Source organism: Syngnathus floridae, chromosome 5 (assembly GCF_059516105.1).
Source record: "Syngnathus floridae isolate MCC-2025c chromosome 5, RoL_Sflo_1.0, whole genome shotgun sequence".
NCBI classification, from domain to species: Eukaryota; Metazoa; Chordata; class Actinopteri; order Syngnathiformes; family Syngnathidae; genus Syngnathus; species Syngnathus floridae.
The window spans coordinates 1,591,863-1,614,122 of NC_142417.1; the positions used below are offsets into that span (position 1 = coordinate 1,591,863).

Sequence of the window (22,260 nt, forward strand, 5' to 3'; positions counted from 1 at the left end):
GGTCAGGCACATTTCGGGAGAGCAGAGAGTGAAAGCGAGAGCAGCACGGCGGAGTGAGCGTGAACAATCAAGTGATTAATTTTAATAAGTGTCTTCTCGAAGTCCAACTTGGAAATAAGCAGCTAACAGAGCGGACATTCTGTCTCGCCTGGTTTCACAGGTGTATATTTATTTCCTTTTAAAGATGGTTTTGGGTGGACGGGATTCAAAACTAATTTTACTCATTTTGTGATGAACAAACTCTCGTCGCATGACTCCATCGTAATAAAGCCAGTTATGATAAATATACAAAACACACACACCATGTTGTTTCAGCACTAATCTCATATTCTTATTTATATTTTGTATTCTATATATGAAAAGAAAAACCGAATGAATATACAAACGAATATTTTATGCTACAAAAATAAGTGTGCAACCTCCAGCTTGTTTAACAAAACTAGCTTTTGAAATTGAGACACTTTTATTTTACAACATAATTTCTACTTGCCTGTAGATGGCGACATTGCTTGACAAAAAACAACATTCCCCTCACATACCTCAAGCCAAAAAAAACCTGCATGATGATTTGTCCTCTCTTACCTGCTAGCCATTCGTGCCACTCTAACGATAGTCCTCTTCCTAATTAAAAGAGGTTATACATTCTTGTGCCTTTCCACTTACTCGACGTACGAGTACGTGCACGCAACTCGCACTTGATGCCGAATGGCTTTTCTCTCCTCTTTGAAAAGGGGACTATTAAGTGTCACAGCAATTGGTTGGAAAATTAAAACATGTTGATACTGTTGTAGTGACGCGAGCGGCTGCAATTAATTGCTGTGCACTTTTAAAATGATTTGGAATGTCTTTTATTTTTTTTAAGCTTTCATTGAACTCACCGATTGGTATATTAAAAGTATGTTATAATACAGCCAGAGTAGATGACATGCAGGCATGCTTTCCCTTCCAGAGAAAGGATGCAAATAGAAAAGAAAACAAGGGGAAGAAGCTTTTTTTTTTTTAATGACTTGAAACAACAAACGCGAGTGATTGTGCTCGGGTCAGCATCCGGAGCGTTGTGGTTTTCCACAAGTCCGGGGTGAAGGTAATGTGTGTTAAACTCGCAGAGAGCGAGAGCACACCAAAAAAAATACACACTTGTGTCCAGACTTCCTAATCAGCCGAAAGGCCTTGATTCATCCAACGGGTTCAATGTGAGCGCCCCTCTCCTCTCCTATTTTACACCACAACAGATAAACAAACGCGGCGGCGTTCACTCAGGGTCAGCGCCTGATGTGTGCTTACACGCTGCCTCGCAAACAGATCTGGGATCAGCGCTCTTTCCCCTCGCCCCAACCTTGACCAGTAGCTGCTAAGCAGTTGCAGCGCCCTCCGAACAGCCATTAAAAAAGCGGTGACGCACCAGCAAGGTCGTTGACCTCTTCTCTTATCATGTAGCACTCTGACCTTAAAATCCAGACTCTTCAACAGCGTTACCTGACTTGCATGTCTTACCTCTCAAACAAACATTTTTTGCCTCTCTATGCGCATGACCCCCTGTAGCTGGAAAATGGAATAGCCTCTTAATTAATGACCTACTCCTCCCATCCATTTCAGAATTGATATTCCGTCCCTGTTATTTATGTAATACCACAAACTGCCAGTAGGCTGGGCTTGCGCAACAAAAAGAGTCTGAGTATCACACTATATTATAGCATTATAGTGGATAGTAGCAGCAAACAAGAATAATAAAATCCCAAATAATTTTTGGAAATATTTACAACTTTAGACAAATGAAGCTTCAAATTTGCTTCATGAACCACTTGTGCTTTTTGACTCCTCCTGATGCCACAAGCTGTGGACTGGAAGCACAGCAACTTGCCATTTCTTAAATCCTTTCCTTCAAACAAAAAGTGCCATCTGGAAGAGTCAAAAAACATAACTGGTTCATGAAGCACATTCGAAGCTTCGCTAGCACTAGCTGAACCCATACTTGATCATGCCGTATTTACGCCCGACCATTCAGCCGACACTCTTCCCAGCAGAACTCCCTCTTAGACCTCCCATTAACCGAGAGAAGCCCGTCGCAGATGTTGTAAATGTGTTAATTGCTGTGCAGACATTCATGGAGGGCCCATACCCAACACACTGATGTCTCTTTCCACCGCAAGATGACGGGCAATTAGGTCTCGTCACACCAGAGGACCTTCCGCTTTATCCCAGGTTACAGACCATTGCTTGGATTCAACCATTGAATCTGGCAACCCATTACAGAAGAGAAGATCTAAATGACCTAAATTGAAACTCAGCTCCAATAATCCTAATTAAAAGTGCATAACAGATTGTGTTGAACTTTCCACTGAAACTGCAGCCTTGCTTGCAAAAGTTTAGCATTCGCTTTTTTTTTGACTGTGAAGAAGTCAGTGTGACAGCACCGTATCGCTCATTTGGAAGTCAGTAATAATGTATAGCTTTGTATCATTCGAGAACAAGACTTCATAGCCATTTTTATCTCGTCTATTTTCACCCCGAGCTATCATCTCTGGGAAAAAAAGAAAAAAAAAATCTGCGTCTTTAAACACACTCTGCCGTGACATCTGCCCTCATTAAGAGCCCCGCACAACACAGGTACAGAAAGTAAATATTATAAGAAAGCTGGGAGGGGAAAAAGAGGAAACAGCCTATTAGACCGCCAAAAAGTCACATCGCCACTTTTCCCGGATAGAAACGGCAACTCTGGAAAGTAAATGATTGTCGAAAACGAGGATGGAGTGGGAGCGGGAGACAGCAAAAGAAGCATTGGGAGCGATGGGGGAAGAGGAGGAGGATGGCAGGCGCTCCTCAGCGCAGAGTCAGACATGGCATTTGGTGACAGGTGACAAAATCAAAAGGTCATGTCACTTTTAACTGGGAGCGCCTGCGCCCCACTGATTTCCCTGGTGCCAGCCCGGCACGGCACGGCACGGCACCGCTCATCCGGCTGCCTCGCTCTCGCTCGCCTCAACTGGCAGAGAGGATGGCAGGCAGAAAGACAGGCGACGAGCCGAGTTTGAAGCGGGACGGGAGCACCGGGAGCGTGGGGAACGCCGCTGCCGAATCCTCCCAGCCTGCCGTTTCATCACGCCTGCGTGTTGCTTTCTCTTCATTTCCACCCATTTGTCTGACTCCCTTCATCACCTTTGTGACGATCTGTGCTCTTCCCGGTGTCTGCCTCGCTTCTCGTTGTTGTTTTGACGATGGCGGCGGGCCTGTTGTAGACTTTCTCCTTTAGACGTTGGGCTGAAAGCCGACAAAAAGTTGTTGCAGGCTGTTTAGTTTGCCCTTGATTCCACCATTGACAAAACGTATCTAGAGAGACTCGTCAAGAAAAGCCAAGCTTTATTGCATACATGAGGAAATGATGATTTGCTCGTGATGGGAAAATGAAGTTTCAAATTTCCTTCATGAACCAGTTGTTTTTTTTTTTTACTTCTCTAGATAGCACATTTGGCTGAAAACACCCCAACTTGCTATTATACAAAGTATCAATACTTGATCAAATCATCGACTGTCTTGCAATTGTGATAGTTAATTAATCAATTAATCAAATATTGTGCTCTCCCACTTTTTGGGTAACAAATTGTCATTGCTGACGTCGCAACATCAATAGGCATGATGAAATGTGGTTGGCAGTTAAAAATAGTTTGGCGCAAAAGTAGTCATTCTTAAGATAAACATTTTACCTTGTCAATCGGAAAAAAATGATCAACTGTTCTGACACCAGGCGATGAGGTTCTATAATACTCATTACGTTGTCAGCAATGATAAGCAAATATGTCAGCAAATAAGCAATGAGGAAAGATGCCTTACATTGTGATTCTTCATTGGAATAATAAAGGCGGATCTTCATTAATATGGAAGCATCCTTCACACCCCGCCCCCCATCTTCCAGTCCCAGCGGTACAGGGGCCTCACCCCAATCTCGCTCCCCGCTGGGTAACCCTGGCTGGGGCAGCGCAGATGGAAGGGGGCCCCCCTCCGAGGGCCGTGCCTCTGACAGCTTGTGAAGGGCCCGCGTGGGTCAGCCAAGCTCAGCTAGCAGCCCCTTATCACACTCACAGCCCTCCAAAGTGTGGCGTAGGCATTACGCACACACAGACACACGCACATGCCCGTACGCTCGTGAACGGTGCATACCAAGTAGGGCCTTGAGATCCCCCAGCCAGCAAGTCGGACCAACCTCGGCAGCTGCAGAGGTTAAAACCCCCCTCCCCTATCAAAGAAAAAGATGGAGGGAGAGAGGGAGGCATTGGAGGAAAAAGAGGAGAAAGTATATCTTCATGTTCACTGGAATGTCTGCCCAGGCATCAATTCCCCCCGCGGCTGTCATTGGCAAGGTTAGGCTGGCAGATAGTGGAACTCTGCCTGCTTAGACTTGGGAGGTTTTTTTTTTTTTCTTTCCCAAGCAAGAGAGGAAATTCACTTGCCAGTCATCACATCCAGATAAAGTTTACAATATATATATTTTTGCATTTAATTTTCATTTTTATCAAATCATGTAATTTATTTTATTTTAACTCGTTTTCAAATTAGACTCGTAAAAGCTTTTAAAATATTTTAAAAAGATGATTTTTAAAGACGATTTGCAATTTTGGTAATTTGATGCGCAATATGTTTCACGGGCCACATAAAATGATGTGGCGGGCCGTATCTGACTCCCGGGCCTTGGGTTTGACACCTGTGCATTCGAGGCTCTATTGAATGGTCTAATGAAAAGCTAAGAATATACTTTTTATTTTAGCGCCAACGCTGATAGGACCCATTTAATGTCTTACTATTTTTCTGACCACTCGTAGTTTATGCTACTTCATATGTCAATGTGTTCAATTTGTACGATACGGAGCACTCGCTTGATGGCTAACTGCTCGCCACTTGCCGCTCCCGCCGCATTCAACAAAATCAGCATCTATTTTTTTTCCATCTACTGCACACTAAATAAAGGGGTTCAAAATCCTCAGGGATCAATCATTGTTTTTAGACATATTCCAATACTTCTCCAGCCATTTTCAACTCTCAATGTCATTGTGCTTGTTTGTACTCTTCCTTGCGCTATATTATCACCGTGTTTGTATGAATTTATGGGCGACGGTGTAATCTGTGTGAGCACCCTGCATCATCTCTGTATTATTTGAACGGCTTTGAATATGTTAATCTCCAACTCTGTCTATATTGAATTCACCGGAGCGGCTCCGCAGGCGATGTTCGCTCCGTCGACGGCTTTGGCTTTGAGGCCTCCGCTGTTGTAATGATAGTAATTCAAACAACATGATAATGGCGGCATAGGAAACCAAAACACATCATATGGCATACAGGTTTGAGAAGACAGAGGAAGATGTTTGGAATTCAAAGGTAATTTATATCCCCCCCTTTTAGTGAGACAGTAGCTTCAGCGTGTGCGTTTAGCCGTGGCAATCTTCAGGGCAGATGACATGTTGGCGAGCTTTTTATTTATTAATTTTACAGCAGGAAACACGACGTCTCTGTGTAACCGGAGGCGATGGAAGAGCGAGCGCCGGAGCGGAGAGCGGGAGGAGACAAACGACTCTATCATTCCCGGCTGTCTCTCTAGGTCATGCTTCTCCAGCTCGCTCATGCTCAGTCGCTTTGTTTAAAGTTCCGAGTGTGTGCCAGGCGTGCCCCTTCTAAAGCCTCCGTGCGGAGGAATCCATTCTGTTTGTGTTTTGGCACGGATCAAAAGATTTGGGTGGAACCGTGATGACTTTATAAACAGTTATAGCTCATTTGTTTGAGCAGCCGGAAGGCTTTCATATTACAATAACTCTTCGACAAATTTTGCCGAGAACAAGACCCCCCCCCCCCTCTCTTCCCGCCCTCCTCTCCGCTACTTATATAACATAGTCGTGAATTTATTCTGCGAGCAGTCAAGCTCATTTGTCGCGAGGGTGACGGCATCTCTGTGAAGTGGGAATTACCCGCCGCTATACGGTTTCAATGAGCGCCATTCATACACACGGCTCACTTGCCCCGCTGACTGCGAGTTATTGATAGAGCACGCACACACACACACACACACACACACACACACACACACACACACACACACGCGTACGGCAATACACGGCGCACTATTGACTCTACCCGCTGCTGTTCTGAACTCCTCTTTGTTTGTGTGGGAAGCCGCATTTACATAAGAGGCTTATGACAGCCGCCACATAGTTTTGCTCACTTAGTTTCAGTGAGAAACAAAAAAGGACAAAAGCTATTGTCCCTTTAAGTCATGATTTTTGGATGTCTCCAAGCTGGTGGGGGGGGGGGCGACGAGGCCAGTCACAAGGTTTGATGGCTTTTGCAACACTGAAAACAGAACAATGAGGTGAGAGGGGGTGGCAGCTCATGTGCTTGTTTGTTTACTAAATTGGGGGCAATTATACAAGTTTGGATTCGGGATGTGTGATTGATGAATTGTTGACAGCAGGGGTGGAGAACAAATGGAACGCTCATTCATCCTGAGGGATTGTTTGGAATATTTCGATTTTATGTTGGGCGCAAGTTTTGTGGTTGCTCTGGTAACTTGGAGATCATTCTCTTGAGGCACACTCAAATTATATTTTTAAATAAATTAGTTGGCATCTTAACCCTTATCCTACGTCTTGCCTATGTGACAAAACGCAAACCTTAATCACGATTAGCTAACATTACGTAACGTGAAAAACACATTGCATCGTATCTTCTCCAGCTCAGCAGCAACGTGAATTCGAATACCCCCGAATCGAATCGTTCCTCGATTAGTATCGCACCCCATGTATCGGATCTTTTTTATTGAAGAGATACACAACTAGAGATAAACATTTACTGAAAATTGACTTGTCGGTTACCACGTCTGCCCGACTGATGTTTCTACACATTTAAATCACACATCAAAATAAGGAGGTGGAGTTTACCGATTGAAATGCATACTGCTGAAAGGTTGTGGCTGCTATTGTGCAATGCCATTTAAATGGATTAAGAAATAAGTTAATCCTCACCACATTGAAATTCTAGAGCATTCACACAAGTGTTGACATATCTCAACAATAGAGTGTTTCTAAAATGAAATATTAACTGTAACACACGACGTCCATTTGCTCTTCATATTCATTAAAGACAAAAGCAACGCCGCTTTATCCCTCCGCTATTTAATGTTCATCTCTCGCTGCAATGTAAATGTTTCATCCCTCTGATTTTGTTTTGTTTTATTCCCTCCTAGCAAGCAATGGAGGATCTGATGGAGGACGAGGATGAGGATTTTGACAAAGATGACAGGGTAATTATCCCGTGTCAAGGATACACACGCACGCACACACAAACAACACACACAAGCTGCCTGAGGGTGGCTTCGGGTTGCCTTGTAGTCAGGGAATCCAGAACGATGTGAGAAATCCTCCCCGCCCCTTCCGTTCCTCTGCTCGGGGCTCCAACATATCCAAACATTGTAGCGCCTTTTAACCTTTTTGACAGTACATTTCTCAACTTTTATCCGCATGTGGTGTTTTCTGCTTCACTCTCACAACACATCATGCTTGGGCTCTGTTTCCTGAGAACACGCACCCCGTATAAAGTGCTTAGTTGGCTATTTAGATTCATTCGCCGGCTCTTTATGTCGCAATAAAACAGCATCTGGCCTTGTCCAGACACTATCAGGTAACAACAGGTGGTTGCTTTACTGCCTCCGCTCGTTTGCACTGTCGGACCGGCTACCGAAACAAACGCCACCGGATAGATTTTGCCACTTGGTAATTGGAAATTGAAATGTTGGAGCAGCTGGGTTTTCACCTATCGTGTTGTGCTGGAGATACCATTTGGGTGATACCGCAGGGGTGACTAAATTGGGAAGTCCAACCCTGGCGGAAATGTATTGTTAGAGTGACCAAAAGCTGGGAAGTGAAATTGGACGAGCTGTTAGTTGATACCTTGAAGGCACACTCCAGCAATATGAAGATGTGCTTGGTCTGATTTGGTCGTCTATTTGAACAGAAGGGGGGGAAACTCCGGAGGTATTTTGTGGTAATTGTAAATTGATATCTGGAAATTATTTCACCCCGAGTATAGTCTGTATTGACTTTGTTAGATTTCCATCCTTATACTCAGCTTATTTGGGGTTGTAAGTTCATAATGTCAGCAAAATGTTGAAAAAAAAAGGAGAAGAAGAAGATGCTCGCGCTCACGGCGGGCAGATGGTCAAATCGTCATCCCGGCAATAAGTCAGGCAATCAGTCAGCCAGCATGCCAGTTGGCTGACAAGGATACGTGAGCGTCACATCCCCGCCACGCTTGTGAACTGCAAAGGTGGCGGGCGCTGATTGAAGAAAAGCAACCTTCCATCTTTCTTCCCTCACCGAATTTTCTTCCTGTCTGTGTACCATCACTACATTCCCTCTCCCTTTAAGGAAAAAAAAAATACAAATATAAAGCAGACGATTCTACATTCTGAAATATATTGGATACTTTCATATTGAAATGAGGTCCGGCAGAAGCTCGTCCGGCCTCGTTCATGTTTTGCTGCCAAACTGATTATCCATCCCACTGGCCGTGCGTTCTTTGCTCTCTCTCGCTCTCTCTCTCTCTCTGGGATGGCTGGATAGCGCAGCGGCCACAAAGGCTACAATTTACCAACTCTGGCTTCATCCATTTTGATCCATCGCTCCCTTCAACTGTTAGCATTTCATTTGAGCCGTAAGGAAGTTTCAAGGAGGGGAGGGGCCTTTTCCTCCTTCCTCCTACCACTCTCCATCGATTGATGCTTCTCCTGCATGTTTTTGCCTTCATCGTGACAAATAGTCACTCTTGCCGCTTCACTATCAGCTGGTTAAGTGCAGAACAAATTCCTAGCCCAAACAAATTTGTCATTTTTTTTTCTTCTCCTCCCCATTGTGCACTGGATCCAGCTTCAGACTGAGTGACGAGCTTTGAGAAACATGTCAATGAGGCCTCCTTATTATGTGCGCACAGACGAGGGAAAGGAAGAGAGTGAAAAAAGATTGATAAATGTGCCAGAGTCTCTCTTTTAATTGAACTTGAAGCACATGTTGCAAGTATTCCAAATCCATCCCAGATGTTGACGCTAGCCATGTGCGCCACAAGGCAGCTATTAGCTGGATAACCTTTGCTCCAAAGGCTAAATAGGGTATTACGTGGGTAAAAACTGGAGCACCTGTTTTTCATTGTGCTGAAGACCCCTTGCAGGCTTTTTTTTTTTTTTTCCCCTAAATCCCCAGATGTGTTTTGACTGAACAGAATCATGTAAAGTGACTTTTGTGAGCGAGGACTGATATTGGTCACACCATCAAATTTATGAAGGACACTCATTTATTAGGCTACTAAACTGGATCTAAAAAGTCTACACACCCCTTGTTATTGAATCTATATCCACATTGTCCAAAATGAGTTATTCTTTTTACTGAGAAGTCCAGCACTGTGCGGAAAAAGATCCATTTCTGCAAACACCGTCACCATGAATAATGGAAACGGTAACATCCTGACATGACACCCAATGTCAAAGGGCCGATCTTTATCTGTTAGCGCTTCCTTTGGGGGACACCAAAAAATCTTCCTCCCTCAGCATCTCGAATGTCAAGGATGGTCAGGATGCCTTTTGAGTTGACCCTCACTCAATTCATCCTTGTTTCTTTGCATATTTCCGAGTATGACTCGACCATGTACCGGATAGCAGAAACATGCAGCTGGTTGCTCCAAAACATTTGTCTGCAGGCCCTACAGAGTGCAGGAATGTTTCTACCTGAGGGCTCTGTCACCTGCAGCTTCGGCACAGGCTGGGGCATTTGTGTTCATGTGCTCAAGAGCGATGTACATGCGTGTGTGGTGAAACAGTTGTCTCCCAGATGAGGTGGGGGGTGGAGATTATGCTCGCACGGTTGACTGGTCACTGAAGCGCCTCAGCTAGGCTCCACTAGCCTCAGGAGGACTAGACACAGATAAGATACACACCGCAATCATGTCCTGCTCACGGGCTTACTGCTCGCTGCTCTCCATGGCTGGCACACACCACATTTTGGAGAAAATGAATCACTCTGTTCGGACAGACTGATGCATCTTGATCTAAATGGGGATTGATTGTTTTATTTTTTTGTTTTGGGTGTTTTGCAGCGCTCAGTCACGCCACTACGCGATGGTTCAGATAGCAACACGACATAATGTAGTCGCACTAAAGGGAGCATTGGGAATTATATTGCACTTGTTTGAGAGAGAGAAAAAAAAGTCAAATGTTCTTGGGAGGCTATTGAGCTCGCAGGGTTGTCCTTGGGTATCTCGGGGGTCTCTGCCGGCATAATGGCAGCCTGCGTTCTTTTCTTCTCACCGCCAGCCAAGGATGAAAAGCATTCCGCTGTAAAAGATGCTATTGACTTTTCCGCTTCGTTTTTCCCGTCACATCTCTGGTTTTTTTTCTTTGACGTTCTACAGAGAGGCTGGTTGGAACGGCATTTTAATCATGTTTGGCTAATGGAGGAAGAAGGAGGGGAAGGAGGGAGGAAGGCGAAAGGTGTGAAGGCGCATTGTCTTTCTATGCAAACTCTTGGGCTTTGTTTGTTTGCTTGTTTCTTTGCTTTGCCACACACAAACATGAAGTGGATCATCTCGATTCCCTCCAGACGCAGATGCGGCTTTGTCTTTTTTCTCTCATTTTCATAATCTGTTAACTATTAGTTTGTCGACTTGGTAAACTATGAACATTTTATATTTCACTTTTTGCGTTTATGATTCATGCTTCCACCTGTAATGTGCAGCACCGCATCTCCAATGAAATGCTTTTCATTTCATATTCATAAAAGTAGATGCATGCTTTTCCATTTTTTTTTTTTTTTTTTAATTAACTGCAACTCGACGACATAGTGGACATTTTCTTTTTTACTAATATTAACATTAGCAACATGATTCAGTTATCAAGTTGACTGTTTACTGTTTATTTCTCTAGTGTAAAAAGCAAAGAAACGACAGACCAGATTTTTTTTTTTTTTTGGAATAGTAAAGACAAATGTGACTGTAATCTATCCACAAGGAAACTAAAGCAGAGGCCGGGGACGACAGCCATGATAAATACCGTACCCTCGAGGATTTGTTGTCTTCCTGGCACTTTGAGTGGATGCTAGTAATGGTGGTAAGTGAGCATGGTGTGTGTCGCTGTCTTCTTCGTTGCTTCCTTTAATCTCGTCTTCCTGTCTTGTCGGGTGTACCTGTCTCCTGTCCGCGTCATGGTTGACCACACTTGCACGTTCTGCACTTAACCCAGTCCTACCTCGGGGGGCTCTTCTTTAGTCTGATGGAAGGAGGGCACTAATGGGGCCTGGAGCATGGCGGTCTGTTCCTGTCTTTTTATATTACTTCCCTGTAGTGCTGCAAGGTGACAGCTGTAGATTGAAGTGTGACAGTGTGTTAACTATCCTCTGCCAGTGGGAATGTGTGCTGTGAGGTATTTAAGAGTGACTTTGGGAGTAACTCAAGCTAACATCTGTAATTTCTGCCTTTGTAGAGGACACAGCGCACCATTTATTGATTCACGCCAGTCGCGTCAAGTTCCATGGATGAAAATCGGTTATGGTTTTGCATTTTTGAAACTTCAGAATAGATTTCTGTACTGAACCAAATGAACAGTGGAACCAATTCCTGTTTTCCAATCAGCTTAACACAAATCAATGCACTGAACTAAAAAAAATGGTGATTTTTCCTATTAGCAAAAAGTATAACTTCAATTTATGCTGTGTATATTTTTGAAAAAAGTCTGACAAACGGGAACAGGTGGCTGAAAGTTAATTAAGAACCCACAAGCTAAACTTTTATACTCCCCTTAGTACCCGAAGCAGATGTAGACAGGTGTTGAGGCATTTTGGTGATTTAATCGTGCTCATGAGCAATTTTTCGTTTAAAAAAAAAAAAAAGTTGCTGAAAATTCATACACATATTGCGCGGAAAATCCCAACGCTCGTTCAGTCTTGTGTTTTACTCCGCAGCTGTTATTGTTCTCAATCACATCCGAGCGCGGCTGCACCAACTGCGCTTTTTCACTGATGAACTATGCATCAAAGCGCCAGAAAAGACATTTGCTGCACTGTAGGTGAGGAGTTCCCGTGTGCTCGCATGCACCCAAAGTAACTTCTGGAGAGCGGCGCCACCGAAGAGAATGTTGCCGCCGCCGCCGCCACACGTTCACTCTCGGCCGTCTCTCATTGGACAGAATGTGGAGCACAACACTTGACAGCGGTGTCGTCTGGATTTGAAAGTCAGACAGGGTAGAAGGCAGCCGCCACCTTTTCTTTTAACAAGAGTCATAAATCTGTAATGAGCACAGAAGATGCATATTTTATTTACTTTTTTGAAGATGTGATCCCTTCACTTCACACCAGTGCACTTTCACTGCACCTTTTTTTTTTTACCCAAACGAAATGTAAAAAAAAAAAGCAAATGTTAAAAGTTTTTTTTGTTGTTGATTTAGAAGAAAACTAAAATCTGCCACTTGACAAAAGACTGATAATATCGACTTCGAATATATTTGGTTTTGCTGGTTTGTTTGCTAGTGTTTTAAAATAATCATCCATTGTAATTTTAACATTTGTTCTATGGCAACAAATGACTGTAGTGACTCATCAAATATTTATATTCTGACATTATAGAGCTATAAAGTACCTTGATACAGATTCTGAAGTGAAACAAAATCCTGAAAAAAACAGAATCATAAATAGCAAAATAGGGATTCTCATATTCTTTCTATTCCTACTAATTAAATAAAATATTTGGCAACATTAGCTAACCTTATATGTATGACTTCATCTTAAAATAAGAAAAAAAAATTACCCAACACTTCATCCAGTTAAAGTAAAATAATAATTTTTATGTGTCAGCTTACAGTAAAATTCAACTGCACAAATAATGTTACCGAACAAAAAAGTGGTATCACGTTTGACAGACAAATGTCGTAGTCAGTACCGAGACATTGTTTAATGCTACAACAGATTCATTCCAACTTTTGATTTAATGTATTAAAGCCCTGGCAGAGATCTAAAGATGGCTCCGCAGTTGTGGATGGACAAAGAAGGATGGTGTGGAACAGCAAAACCAGGCCAACAGAGGACAAGAGTAATGTTGTCCCATCCATCACACTCAGCCAGGCTGCATGCGGGGAAGGACAGGCAAAGGAGACCACAGTAGCAAGGGAGCAGAGGTGAGGCGGGGGGGGCGGGGGTAATATCGGGCAAGGTGGCTCGCACTTTAGGTTGGGGTCTGTGGGAGGTGAGAAAAGGGGAACACGCAAGGAGGTCGTGGGGTGTTTGTCATGAGGTGCGGGTGTGCCGACCTTGAAAATGATGGAGTGCTTGCAGTGCTGGTGGTGATGAGACTCATTTAAAAAATATTCGTTTTTGTGGGGTAGGAGGCTACAATCACATGCCACTGTTTTGATGATTCCGTGACGTTTTGCACAATTCCTTGTTTGTGTTCCTTTTCCCAAAGCGCTTCCTGATTGGCTAAAATAGCTGCTCGAGGTTACAGCGCCTCTTGTTGCTTTGGCATGCACTTGACAGCCATGTCACATGTCCTGATCTATTTTTTTCCGAGATTTGGGACTCTTGAGAAGGGGAAATTGTTTCTAAAAATACATATATGTGAGGACGTAACCCTGAAAAAAAAAATGTCTTTAGGAGAGGTCAGACTCTAAATAAGTTGCCACTCTCCCTTGGCTCCTGACTTTAACTTTGGTGTATATTTTATCCCTGCTGTGGGCAGCAAGGAGGTGAAGAGACTAATTACTTGGCCTGCCCGGTCCACCTCCAGCAGGCCGTCCTAACTGTAGTTTGACTTTGACTCTTTTGGATTAACCATTGAGCATATTAGTAGGCAGCTTTCTTTTTAATTAATTTAATTTAAAAGAATTTTTTAATTTTAATTTTTTTAATTAACATCATCTTTGTCTTCCCGTGTGTATGATGTCCTTTGTGACAGCCAGAAAGCATTTTACACTAAGTTTAAAAATCTGCATATAAGTAGGGAAACAGAGATGTCTTTAAAATTGTTTAAAACAAAATCAAAGGCTGAGGAAAAAAAAATTAACATCTGTTCCATTCATGCAATGCTGGCCCGGTGCCAGCTTGCATGGTGGTAGAGCTGAGCCCGGCCGAAGGGCTTTTGTCTTGACTTGTCATTTCCTGACAGAGGTGTGATATTATTGAAGCGAGTAGGCCAGTTGGGAGGATCACTATTTAGAACACGTGTTCATATATCGTGTTTATGTAGCTGTTGAAAAAGTCCAACAATGTAAATGACCTTTATATCATCACAGATGTAAAGTTTGGTGCAAAGCCAAAACAGAAACTTAAGTTCTTTATTTAAAAAAAAAAACAGTCTAACTCATATTTGTCCATGTGAATACGTCCTAGAAATAATGAAAACATCATGATAGAAAATGTGTTCACCAATACTGTAGAAATATGCAAAATCACTGTTATTATTCATGGACTAAATTTGGAAATCACTTGCTTCACTCACCAAACGCACATGCAAAAAGTCCTTTTTTTTTTTTCTTTCTTTACCCCACGGTGGAAATCATGTCTGCGCTCTCTACAAAATCAACAAGGATGCCTTGCGTTGCCCTGTGGGAGCCCCGTATTAGCATTCTGTCACGTCTCATTTGACATTTCAATTTTTACAGTACGAGTGGAAAGAGAAACAATAAGAAACAGGTGCAATTTTAGCACAGCAGTCACGTTTGATTCCAACTAGGCCACTGGCGGAGCTAGAAGAGGGCTGCGGGGGCACTGCCTCCCCCCTCCCGAAATATGACCTTTGGGTATTTTCTGTTATTTACAGCATTTCTTTTCTCATATTCACCTCTTTTCCTGTAGGGAACACATAATCGGCGTTTTATGCAGAATTGTTGGGGTTTGTAAATTTAAAAATATGTTTTGGAAAACCCCCTTGTTTCGCAGCCTCCATAGAAAAAATGCTAGTGCAATTCTAGTGTCAATGGGCAATATATGGCGTTACATTACAGAAGATCTCCGCCTTGTCATATTTATTAAGTAAGGCAAAGAGAGAAGGATGTGATTTTAGGTTAAAGCAACTCTCAAAATGGCTCTGTGCTTTCAGCAATAGATATAGGACAGATATTTGAGTCCATTGTAATTGACTTTGTCCTCAGTGTCCGCTCTTGGTTGGCTCCAGGCTTTAGGTCAGGGAAGAACAAAATGTCCTTGCAAAGTTTTTTTCTATGGACGCGCCATCATGGAAGAGAGGCATGTGACGGCATTGCACATGTTTTTTTTCCATTGGTAAATATTTAATCGGGCATTTGAGCGAGTTTCCCACAAGTTAGCGCGGAGCTGGTTAGCCTGTTTGTGCGTACGCCTTAATGCATCGGCATCACTTTTAACAAGCGCTGCCTCCCCTGTCCTCCTTGATGAGAGCACTCCCGCGGTGAACTTAGAACAACACACTTGGAAAGCAAACGGCTTCAGTCTTAAAGTAATTCCTTCGAATTCATGTCACACTTTCAAACATATGACGCAAACCTCGGACACAAACGAGATCCCTTGATTTTTCTCTCGCTTGCCCGATGAGAGTTAATTGATGTCAAGGAGTTGGAGATGCCCAAAGGAAATCATGTCAGTTTAACTTAGAGTCGTTTAGTATCTTAATATTTTAGAGATTCTCCATCGACCTTTGATATACACTGCACAACATTATATTATATTTTTAGCATGTGCCAAAATATGAGTGAGGTGCTTGCGAGTAACATTTGATTTAATACACTGAAGAAAAATATTTAAAAAAAAAAAAATATATATATATATATATGTGTGTGTCTAGAGTATATCTGTTAGAACTGAACTTATTTCGACCTCTGATAATATTAAAGTCAGTGGTTTGTTTGCTATTATTATTCAGAATCTGTATAAATTTTAAATGTAAAAAAAAAAAAAGCCTACAGTTGCTTTTATTATGAACATCAGTACTCTACTGTACTATTATATAGCGTCTGCCCATAGCAGCCATACTTTAGCACATCTTACTTCCAATAGAGCAAATAACTAAGATTGAATGTCCTTTTATTTGACTGCAGTCACAAATCTGGAGCTCCCCCGACTGAGCGGGTAGTTACTATAACATATCGCCACAACACATTGCGCACTTGCAGTCCATTAAAATGCACGATGCCTCACTCGTTAGGCGGGCTTATTACACGATCTGTCGGAATGATTCAAGTCGTGCGCTCTCGTCTCAGGTGCTGGGATTTGTCATACCCGTCGAGCAGGGGCTGCTGCACCTTTACCAAGCGGAGTTCATTTGATTAGCTTTGGAAAAATAAAACAGGATGAGACAGATGGACTGACAGGTCTTTTTTGTTTTTTGAGTGGGCCTCTTTGGAGAGTCATCTCAGCGACACGAGTTTGGGCTACGATGTCAAACTGGCTTGCATCAATATCCGGCGAGAAGGGACGCAAACCGAGTCAAAGAGGAGCCCATAGTTTTGCTTTGTGTCGGCGTATACGTAATCATGTTTTGAGAATTACTCAGCAAGACCAGGTGTGCAAATCAAGCTTATCTAATAGCTGTGGGGCTTGCGAGTGCGTGTGTGTATTGGGTTCCATTATAGGAACAGGTTGCCGGTCTCCATATGTGCACGGCGAGTGGGGAAGCTGGGAAAACAAGGATCTCCGTGGCTCTTTGTGTTATTACTACCTCCCGCCTCAGCCATTCTCGTTTGAAGACAGGAAATAGGAGTCCGAGGGGCATGTGGCAGCGGTTTATACTTCACTGACCTCTGACCTATCCTATCCACCCCGCTCGCTCTCTCACACCTCTCCCCCGTGTACCTCGGAGGTAAAAAAAAACGTCCCGGTCCGGGATGGGATGGGCCCGGCCAGGGCAACCGCAACAGACTGGATGCGCTGAGATTTTTGTTTGAGCGAGCAATGAAAAGCAGATGGAATGATGGGAAGCTGGGAAAGAAAAATAACTCCTTTGCTTTGGACCAATTATATCTGTTTGTCTTGGGTGGTCTGTCCCACGGTTCATTATTATTATTATTATTTTTACATTATCAGGTCATAGAGAGCAGAATTGCGTCGTCAATGATCATGATGTCACCGTGACATCATCACAGCGTGCCGGGCAGTTGCACAATCGGGCTCACCCCGATTTTGGCAGCACCGAGAGAGAGGGAGCCGTGAAGAAAAAAAAAAAAAAGCTCAAAGATTGATGTTTCCATTTGGCTTTCTGCTCAATTCTGCCATTCTATTAACATATTCAAATTGTCTGCCGGAGCTTTTGAAAGCATTTTGATTTGTTCTGCCGACTTTGTATCTCTATTACGGCCTGGAAGGAACACAGTCAATCGGAGCAGGATATCCGGCGATTTGGCTCGCTATTCACCGCGTATTGTTTGCACTAAAGATGCCTTTGCCCAGCCTCTCTCCTTTTCTCTTTGCTCCCTGCTCCCTTCCATCTCTTCCCCGCCGCACACTGCCCGCTTCTTCCTCCCTTGCCCACAAGCCTATCTGTGCCTTTGCAGGACTCGGAGAGAAAGGGCTTCATGAACAAGATTTATGCCATTCAGGACGTGTGTATCAGCGTGCAGAATGCGCTGGATGAAGTGGCCTCCTATGGCGAGAGGATAAAGAAGTGAGTCGTAAGCCTGCTCCTCGGCGCCCGGCCCGCTGCGCTTTGTGCTGCGCTCCACACGTCCCGGTGTTTTCCGCCAGTGCCAGGTCGCCCCACTTTGCCTTGCCAGCCCGATTAGAACGTACGCCTCGGAAACGGCGCCAGCGTGAAAAAACAGATGATCCTCCGTACTCTTGAATCATATACTGCTTGAACACACCAACCTCCCCCCCCGTCAATATTTTCTCACGACCCTTTTCCTCTCTTTCCAGCACTTTTAATTGGACTGTGCCTTTCCTAAGCTGGCTGGCCATCGTCGCTCTTGGAATGGCCACCGTTATTGTTTACTTCATCCCGCTCAGATACATTGTGCTAGCCTGGGGTAAGCTACATTCACAAGCGGCCTTCGTATGCAAGGAATGTATAAATGTCTCTGAGAACACAAACGGTGAAGCAACACATGTAGAGCGATCATATCGATATCTTCTGTGTAGAACTATGAATAAAATGTGTCTCTTCCCATACAGGAGTGAATAAATTCACCAAGAAACTGCGAGACCCTTACACCATTGACAACAACGAGATCTTGGACTTTTTGTCCCGAGTGCCCTCTGATGTCCAAGTGGTGGGTCAATCTTTGCTCTCTTATTGAACGTTAGCTGCCATTTTTTTTAAATTCACTTTTTTTTTTTTGTAAGGGTGTAATCAAATAGGATTTAGTTTCAGTACCATAACAAGGCTGATTGGTTTAAAATGATACACTCACAAAGCTTGTTAGTGAGTTGCTGTTTGTAATTTTTTTTTTTTTTTAGTCTTTTGGTCTCTGAAGTATAAATCAACATGTTTTTTCCACATAAACTTAGAGCTCAGATTTCCTTGTCGCTAAAAACTACAAATGTGTTTTAGGGACGTCACAAAATGCAGTTTAAAGTGCAATTAAGCAGCAGCTTGTGAAAGTGCAACAGAATGCGTCGTATCCGCTGTGCCCCGCTGTGCCCCGCTGTGCCCTGCTGTGCCCGCGTGCACAAACACACACATTTTGTGACCTCAGGTCTGATGACCAATCAATCCCCTTGCCACATCAGCACGGCCAACTTCCTCTTTGATCGCTTGCCGTCTTTCATCTTTACAAGGTCATATTCCTCGCTCCTCTGCAAGACCCCCTGCGCTTTCCGCAATTCGTCCCTTGCGCGACTTTACGGTGCTGCGTGTAAACTTTTTTTTTTTTGGTCACGGGGAGCTGTTGCAGTTATTTGCACGAGGCAGGTAGCCGTCACATTAAATTAGCCCAAGCTGTCCCCTCTGGTGAAGTGCAACCACCTGACACACCTGGAGCCTAAAGGGAGAGGGATGTAAAGGGGCACAAGCCCAGCAGGTACCAGGCCTTTACAAGGACCCTAATGAGGGCCTGCTGGATGGGGGCTCTGGGGGCCATTTGGTCTGCTTGGTGCACATGGCGTTATAGTTGTGTCAGCTGTTATCATTTCAGTGTCACAGAAATTCCTTATTTGGAATGTGTTATGTGAAAAAAAACACTGCCGACTACTGATGAGGAAATGAAGCTTCAAATTTGCTTCATGAACCATTTTTTTTTTACTCTACGAGGTTTGCTCTTTTCTGGCGTCACAAATGACTGACTCCAGCAAACACTCATATCAGTGGAGATCTCTTATGAGAGCAACAGACGGGCTGACATTCTTTTATCACCTTTCCCTAAAGTTTCTCTGTGGCTAGCAAGACCGGCTTATGTCGCTAATACATTTTAGAGCCGCCGCGTCTACCGAAGAAATTGATTTAGATACGGTACGAGCATATGCCGTCTTTACGGACATGATCCGGGAGTTCGTGTCCTCTCAAACGTGGCCGAAGCGAGCACCTTTATGGACTTCCGTCTTCTCTACCTGACGTTTGGGAGGTGTCGGTGCAGTATTATGCTTTACGACGCCATTAGCCGCGTGAGCTGGGGAGTGCCCAATGCAATTAGCATGCCAAGTGGCCATTTATGATTGGTGTAAAGGTGCTCCATCAGGCCCCAGTACAAAAATAAGCACGGGTTCCAATTTAGCGCCTAATGAACAGCAGGGAGTTAGGTTAATATTTTTAGACAACATTTATAGACGGGATTAAACCCTCAGCGTGTATAAACGGGTCAAAGGCGGGATAGTTAACGTGGATGACGTGTTGCCAGATGCTAGGTGCTAAGTCCACGAGGGGGGCTCGTTCACCTTTGCTTTGTCCTTATTTGATCATTTCAAACTTTTTTTTGTGTGGCGTGAAGCTAATTGTACTGTCTTGAATCTGAATTATTTTTATTATTATTATTTCATTTAGCTTTATTTGAGTGTAGACCGAAACCCATAAAACTCTTAATATAGATCAATAAATTGCTTATGTTTTTTAAAAAATATATGAGAAAAAAATTGATATAATAAATTAAATTTAATTAATTAATAATATAGATCAATATATTGCTTATGTTTGTTAAAAAATATATGAGAAATTTTTTTGATACAGAGTCATTCAAATGTGTTTCCCAACATCACTTCATTCACCCACTTGCATTTGAGTTTTGGTATTTTCGTTCTCTCACCGCCAAGCACCTACCTGACTTTTTACCTCGTCCTGCCCACACTGGCATCATGAAAACACTGGCAAAGGTTCAACGTGAGAGACAATGGGTGAGGTTGCGGGACGCTTTGCGGGTAACACCGTTAAGCGCGGCGGGCGGCACAGTACACGGCGCCCCTTCAGCCGAGCGCACTTGAAAGACTGTTTTGCACTTGTACTGTCAACATCGGGGAGAGAGAGGAGCGAGGGTGGGGCGGCCTTTGAGCACTGCTGGCTCTTTACTCTTGTTGTCTGTGTTCCCCTTCAAGCTTCCCTCTCACGCTACCAAATTGCTCGTATGTGCTCGCCGCATTTTACTTTCACCCAATTGCGATTTGCTTTTGTTTTGCTAACGCCCCACTTTCTGCCTTTTCTTCAGTTTTTCCACTTTAACTAGCGCTTGTTGTCGGCATTATTTTGCCGTTTGTGTTGTCGTAGGTGAGGCTGAGCCCAGGGTATATAGCGTCAGGCAGGCCTGTCACCTCACAGGTGGAATTCAACCTGTGACGCACCAGCGTTGTTCTTTTCTTTCCCGGCTGGCAGCTCTTCACAGAGAGGAAAAGATTGTTTGATTGAGATATTGTTTTGTTTTTTTTCTTTTCTCCCCGCCTCACCTTTTTTTTTTGTTTTTGTCAATCCCCTTCGCTTCTTTTTACCGACAAGGAAACTTTTCTTTGTTTGTATGTGCACGCAAAGTTTTTGTGTTTGGACAGGAATGTCAGCGTGTGGATTTAAATTGCCACTTTTTTTGTTTTTTTGCTGTTGTAGGCGTTTGGCCGTATAATGGGGCCGCTAACAGCCTGCGATTCTGTACAATAGCTGTCCCAGTTTTGTAGCTTTCCTGAAGCATGTTAACAAATGTGGAAATTAGCTGTAAACTATTGGAGTGGTTTGATTTGGATTTTTTTTTTTGGTCAATATGCTGCAATACAGAAAATAATTTTTTGGGCAGCTCAGGCATGTCACACACCAAACTCTCTGCCGCAAGTTTTGCTGCAATTTTAATCAACTAGATCTTAATGGTAAATCGGCCCCAGATTATCTCAGTGACATATAGGGTGAAAAATAAATCAAAATGTGCCACTGGCACTTTGCCAGGATTGTTATAGCCCAACAACACATCCACATCACACTCATCCACAGGGTCATATACTCAGTCCTCTGGGTTTTTGCTCCGTCGTCTGCTTGAGTTGGCAGCGCTATAAAAGGATCCACACCCACATGAGGACAGTATCAGCCGGGTGTCCATACCTCTGTCCGTTTCTTCTATTCTTTGCTTCCCGCCCATCCATTGTTGCTCACTCAGTTGTCTGCCCCTCCCTCCTCCTATCTTTCTGTCCATCACACTTCTCTTGTTTCTTCCACCTGAGTGTCATTGTGGACGATCCATCGATTTTATGGCCGTCTTCATATTCGGGCGCACACACTTGTGTATCCTTGTGCAATGGAGAGCGATAGAGCTTCCCTCAACCAGCAGAAGAAGATGAAGGCTTGTTCAGCCATCACTCACTGGCGATGACGCTCGCTTGTCCACCACAAGCGAGAACACAGCGAGCATCCAGATGTAAACTTGTTGTCTGTGCGGAGAATCAGAGAGGACGTCAGTCAGTCAGTCAGTCAGTCCGTCAGTGAGACAGACAAGCGGAGTAGCCGACAGTACATCCGCCTCACAGGAATCTCACAGACGGGCTGTGCTGATGTGCTTGTTCACTGGGTGGCGAGCTCTGATCAGTGATCTGCCGGGATTGTCATGTATGCGTCCGCCGTGAGCCGCTGCGTGGAAGTGCCAAGTACTGTCGAAATGTCCATCACTTAAGACAGCCGTGGCCAAACTTTTTGTATATCCGAGAACAGCATTCAGGAAAAAAATGAAGGATGTGCTTTAATTTGGGAGTGTATGTAAAGATATATTTTTGGGTGCACTGTGCTGTAATTTCACTTTAAACCACTAGATGGTGGCGCACTTAGTTTTCTACAACCAGATTTTCTGTATTAGCACAGACTAGTTTTTTTTTTTTTCTTAGGGGGGGG

General features: G+C 43.7%; 1 protein-coding gene across 16 annotated transcripts in view; it reads left to right on the forward strand.

Moving 5' to 3' along the window:
* LOC148397368 (multiple C2 and transmembrane domain-containing protein 1-like) overlaps positions 1-22,260 on the forward strand; it is a 65,305-nt gene that overhangs the window by 40,674 nt on the left and 2,371 nt on the right. For 7 of the 16 annotated variants that reach the window (XM_088375501.1, XM_088375507.1, XM_088375500.1 and 4 more), the window contains 5 exons: positions 7,226-7,282; positions 11,033-11,131; positions 17,534-17,643; positions 17,895-18,004; positions 18,150-18,247. In XM_088375501.1, the coding sequence (XP_088231627.1) occupies positions 7,226-7,282; positions 11,033-11,131; positions 17,534-17,643; positions 17,895-18,004; positions 18,150-18,247 (474 nt within the window). The other 9 variants (XM_088375503.1, XM_088375511.1, XM_088375512.1 and 6 more) reach the window with 7 other exon arrangements.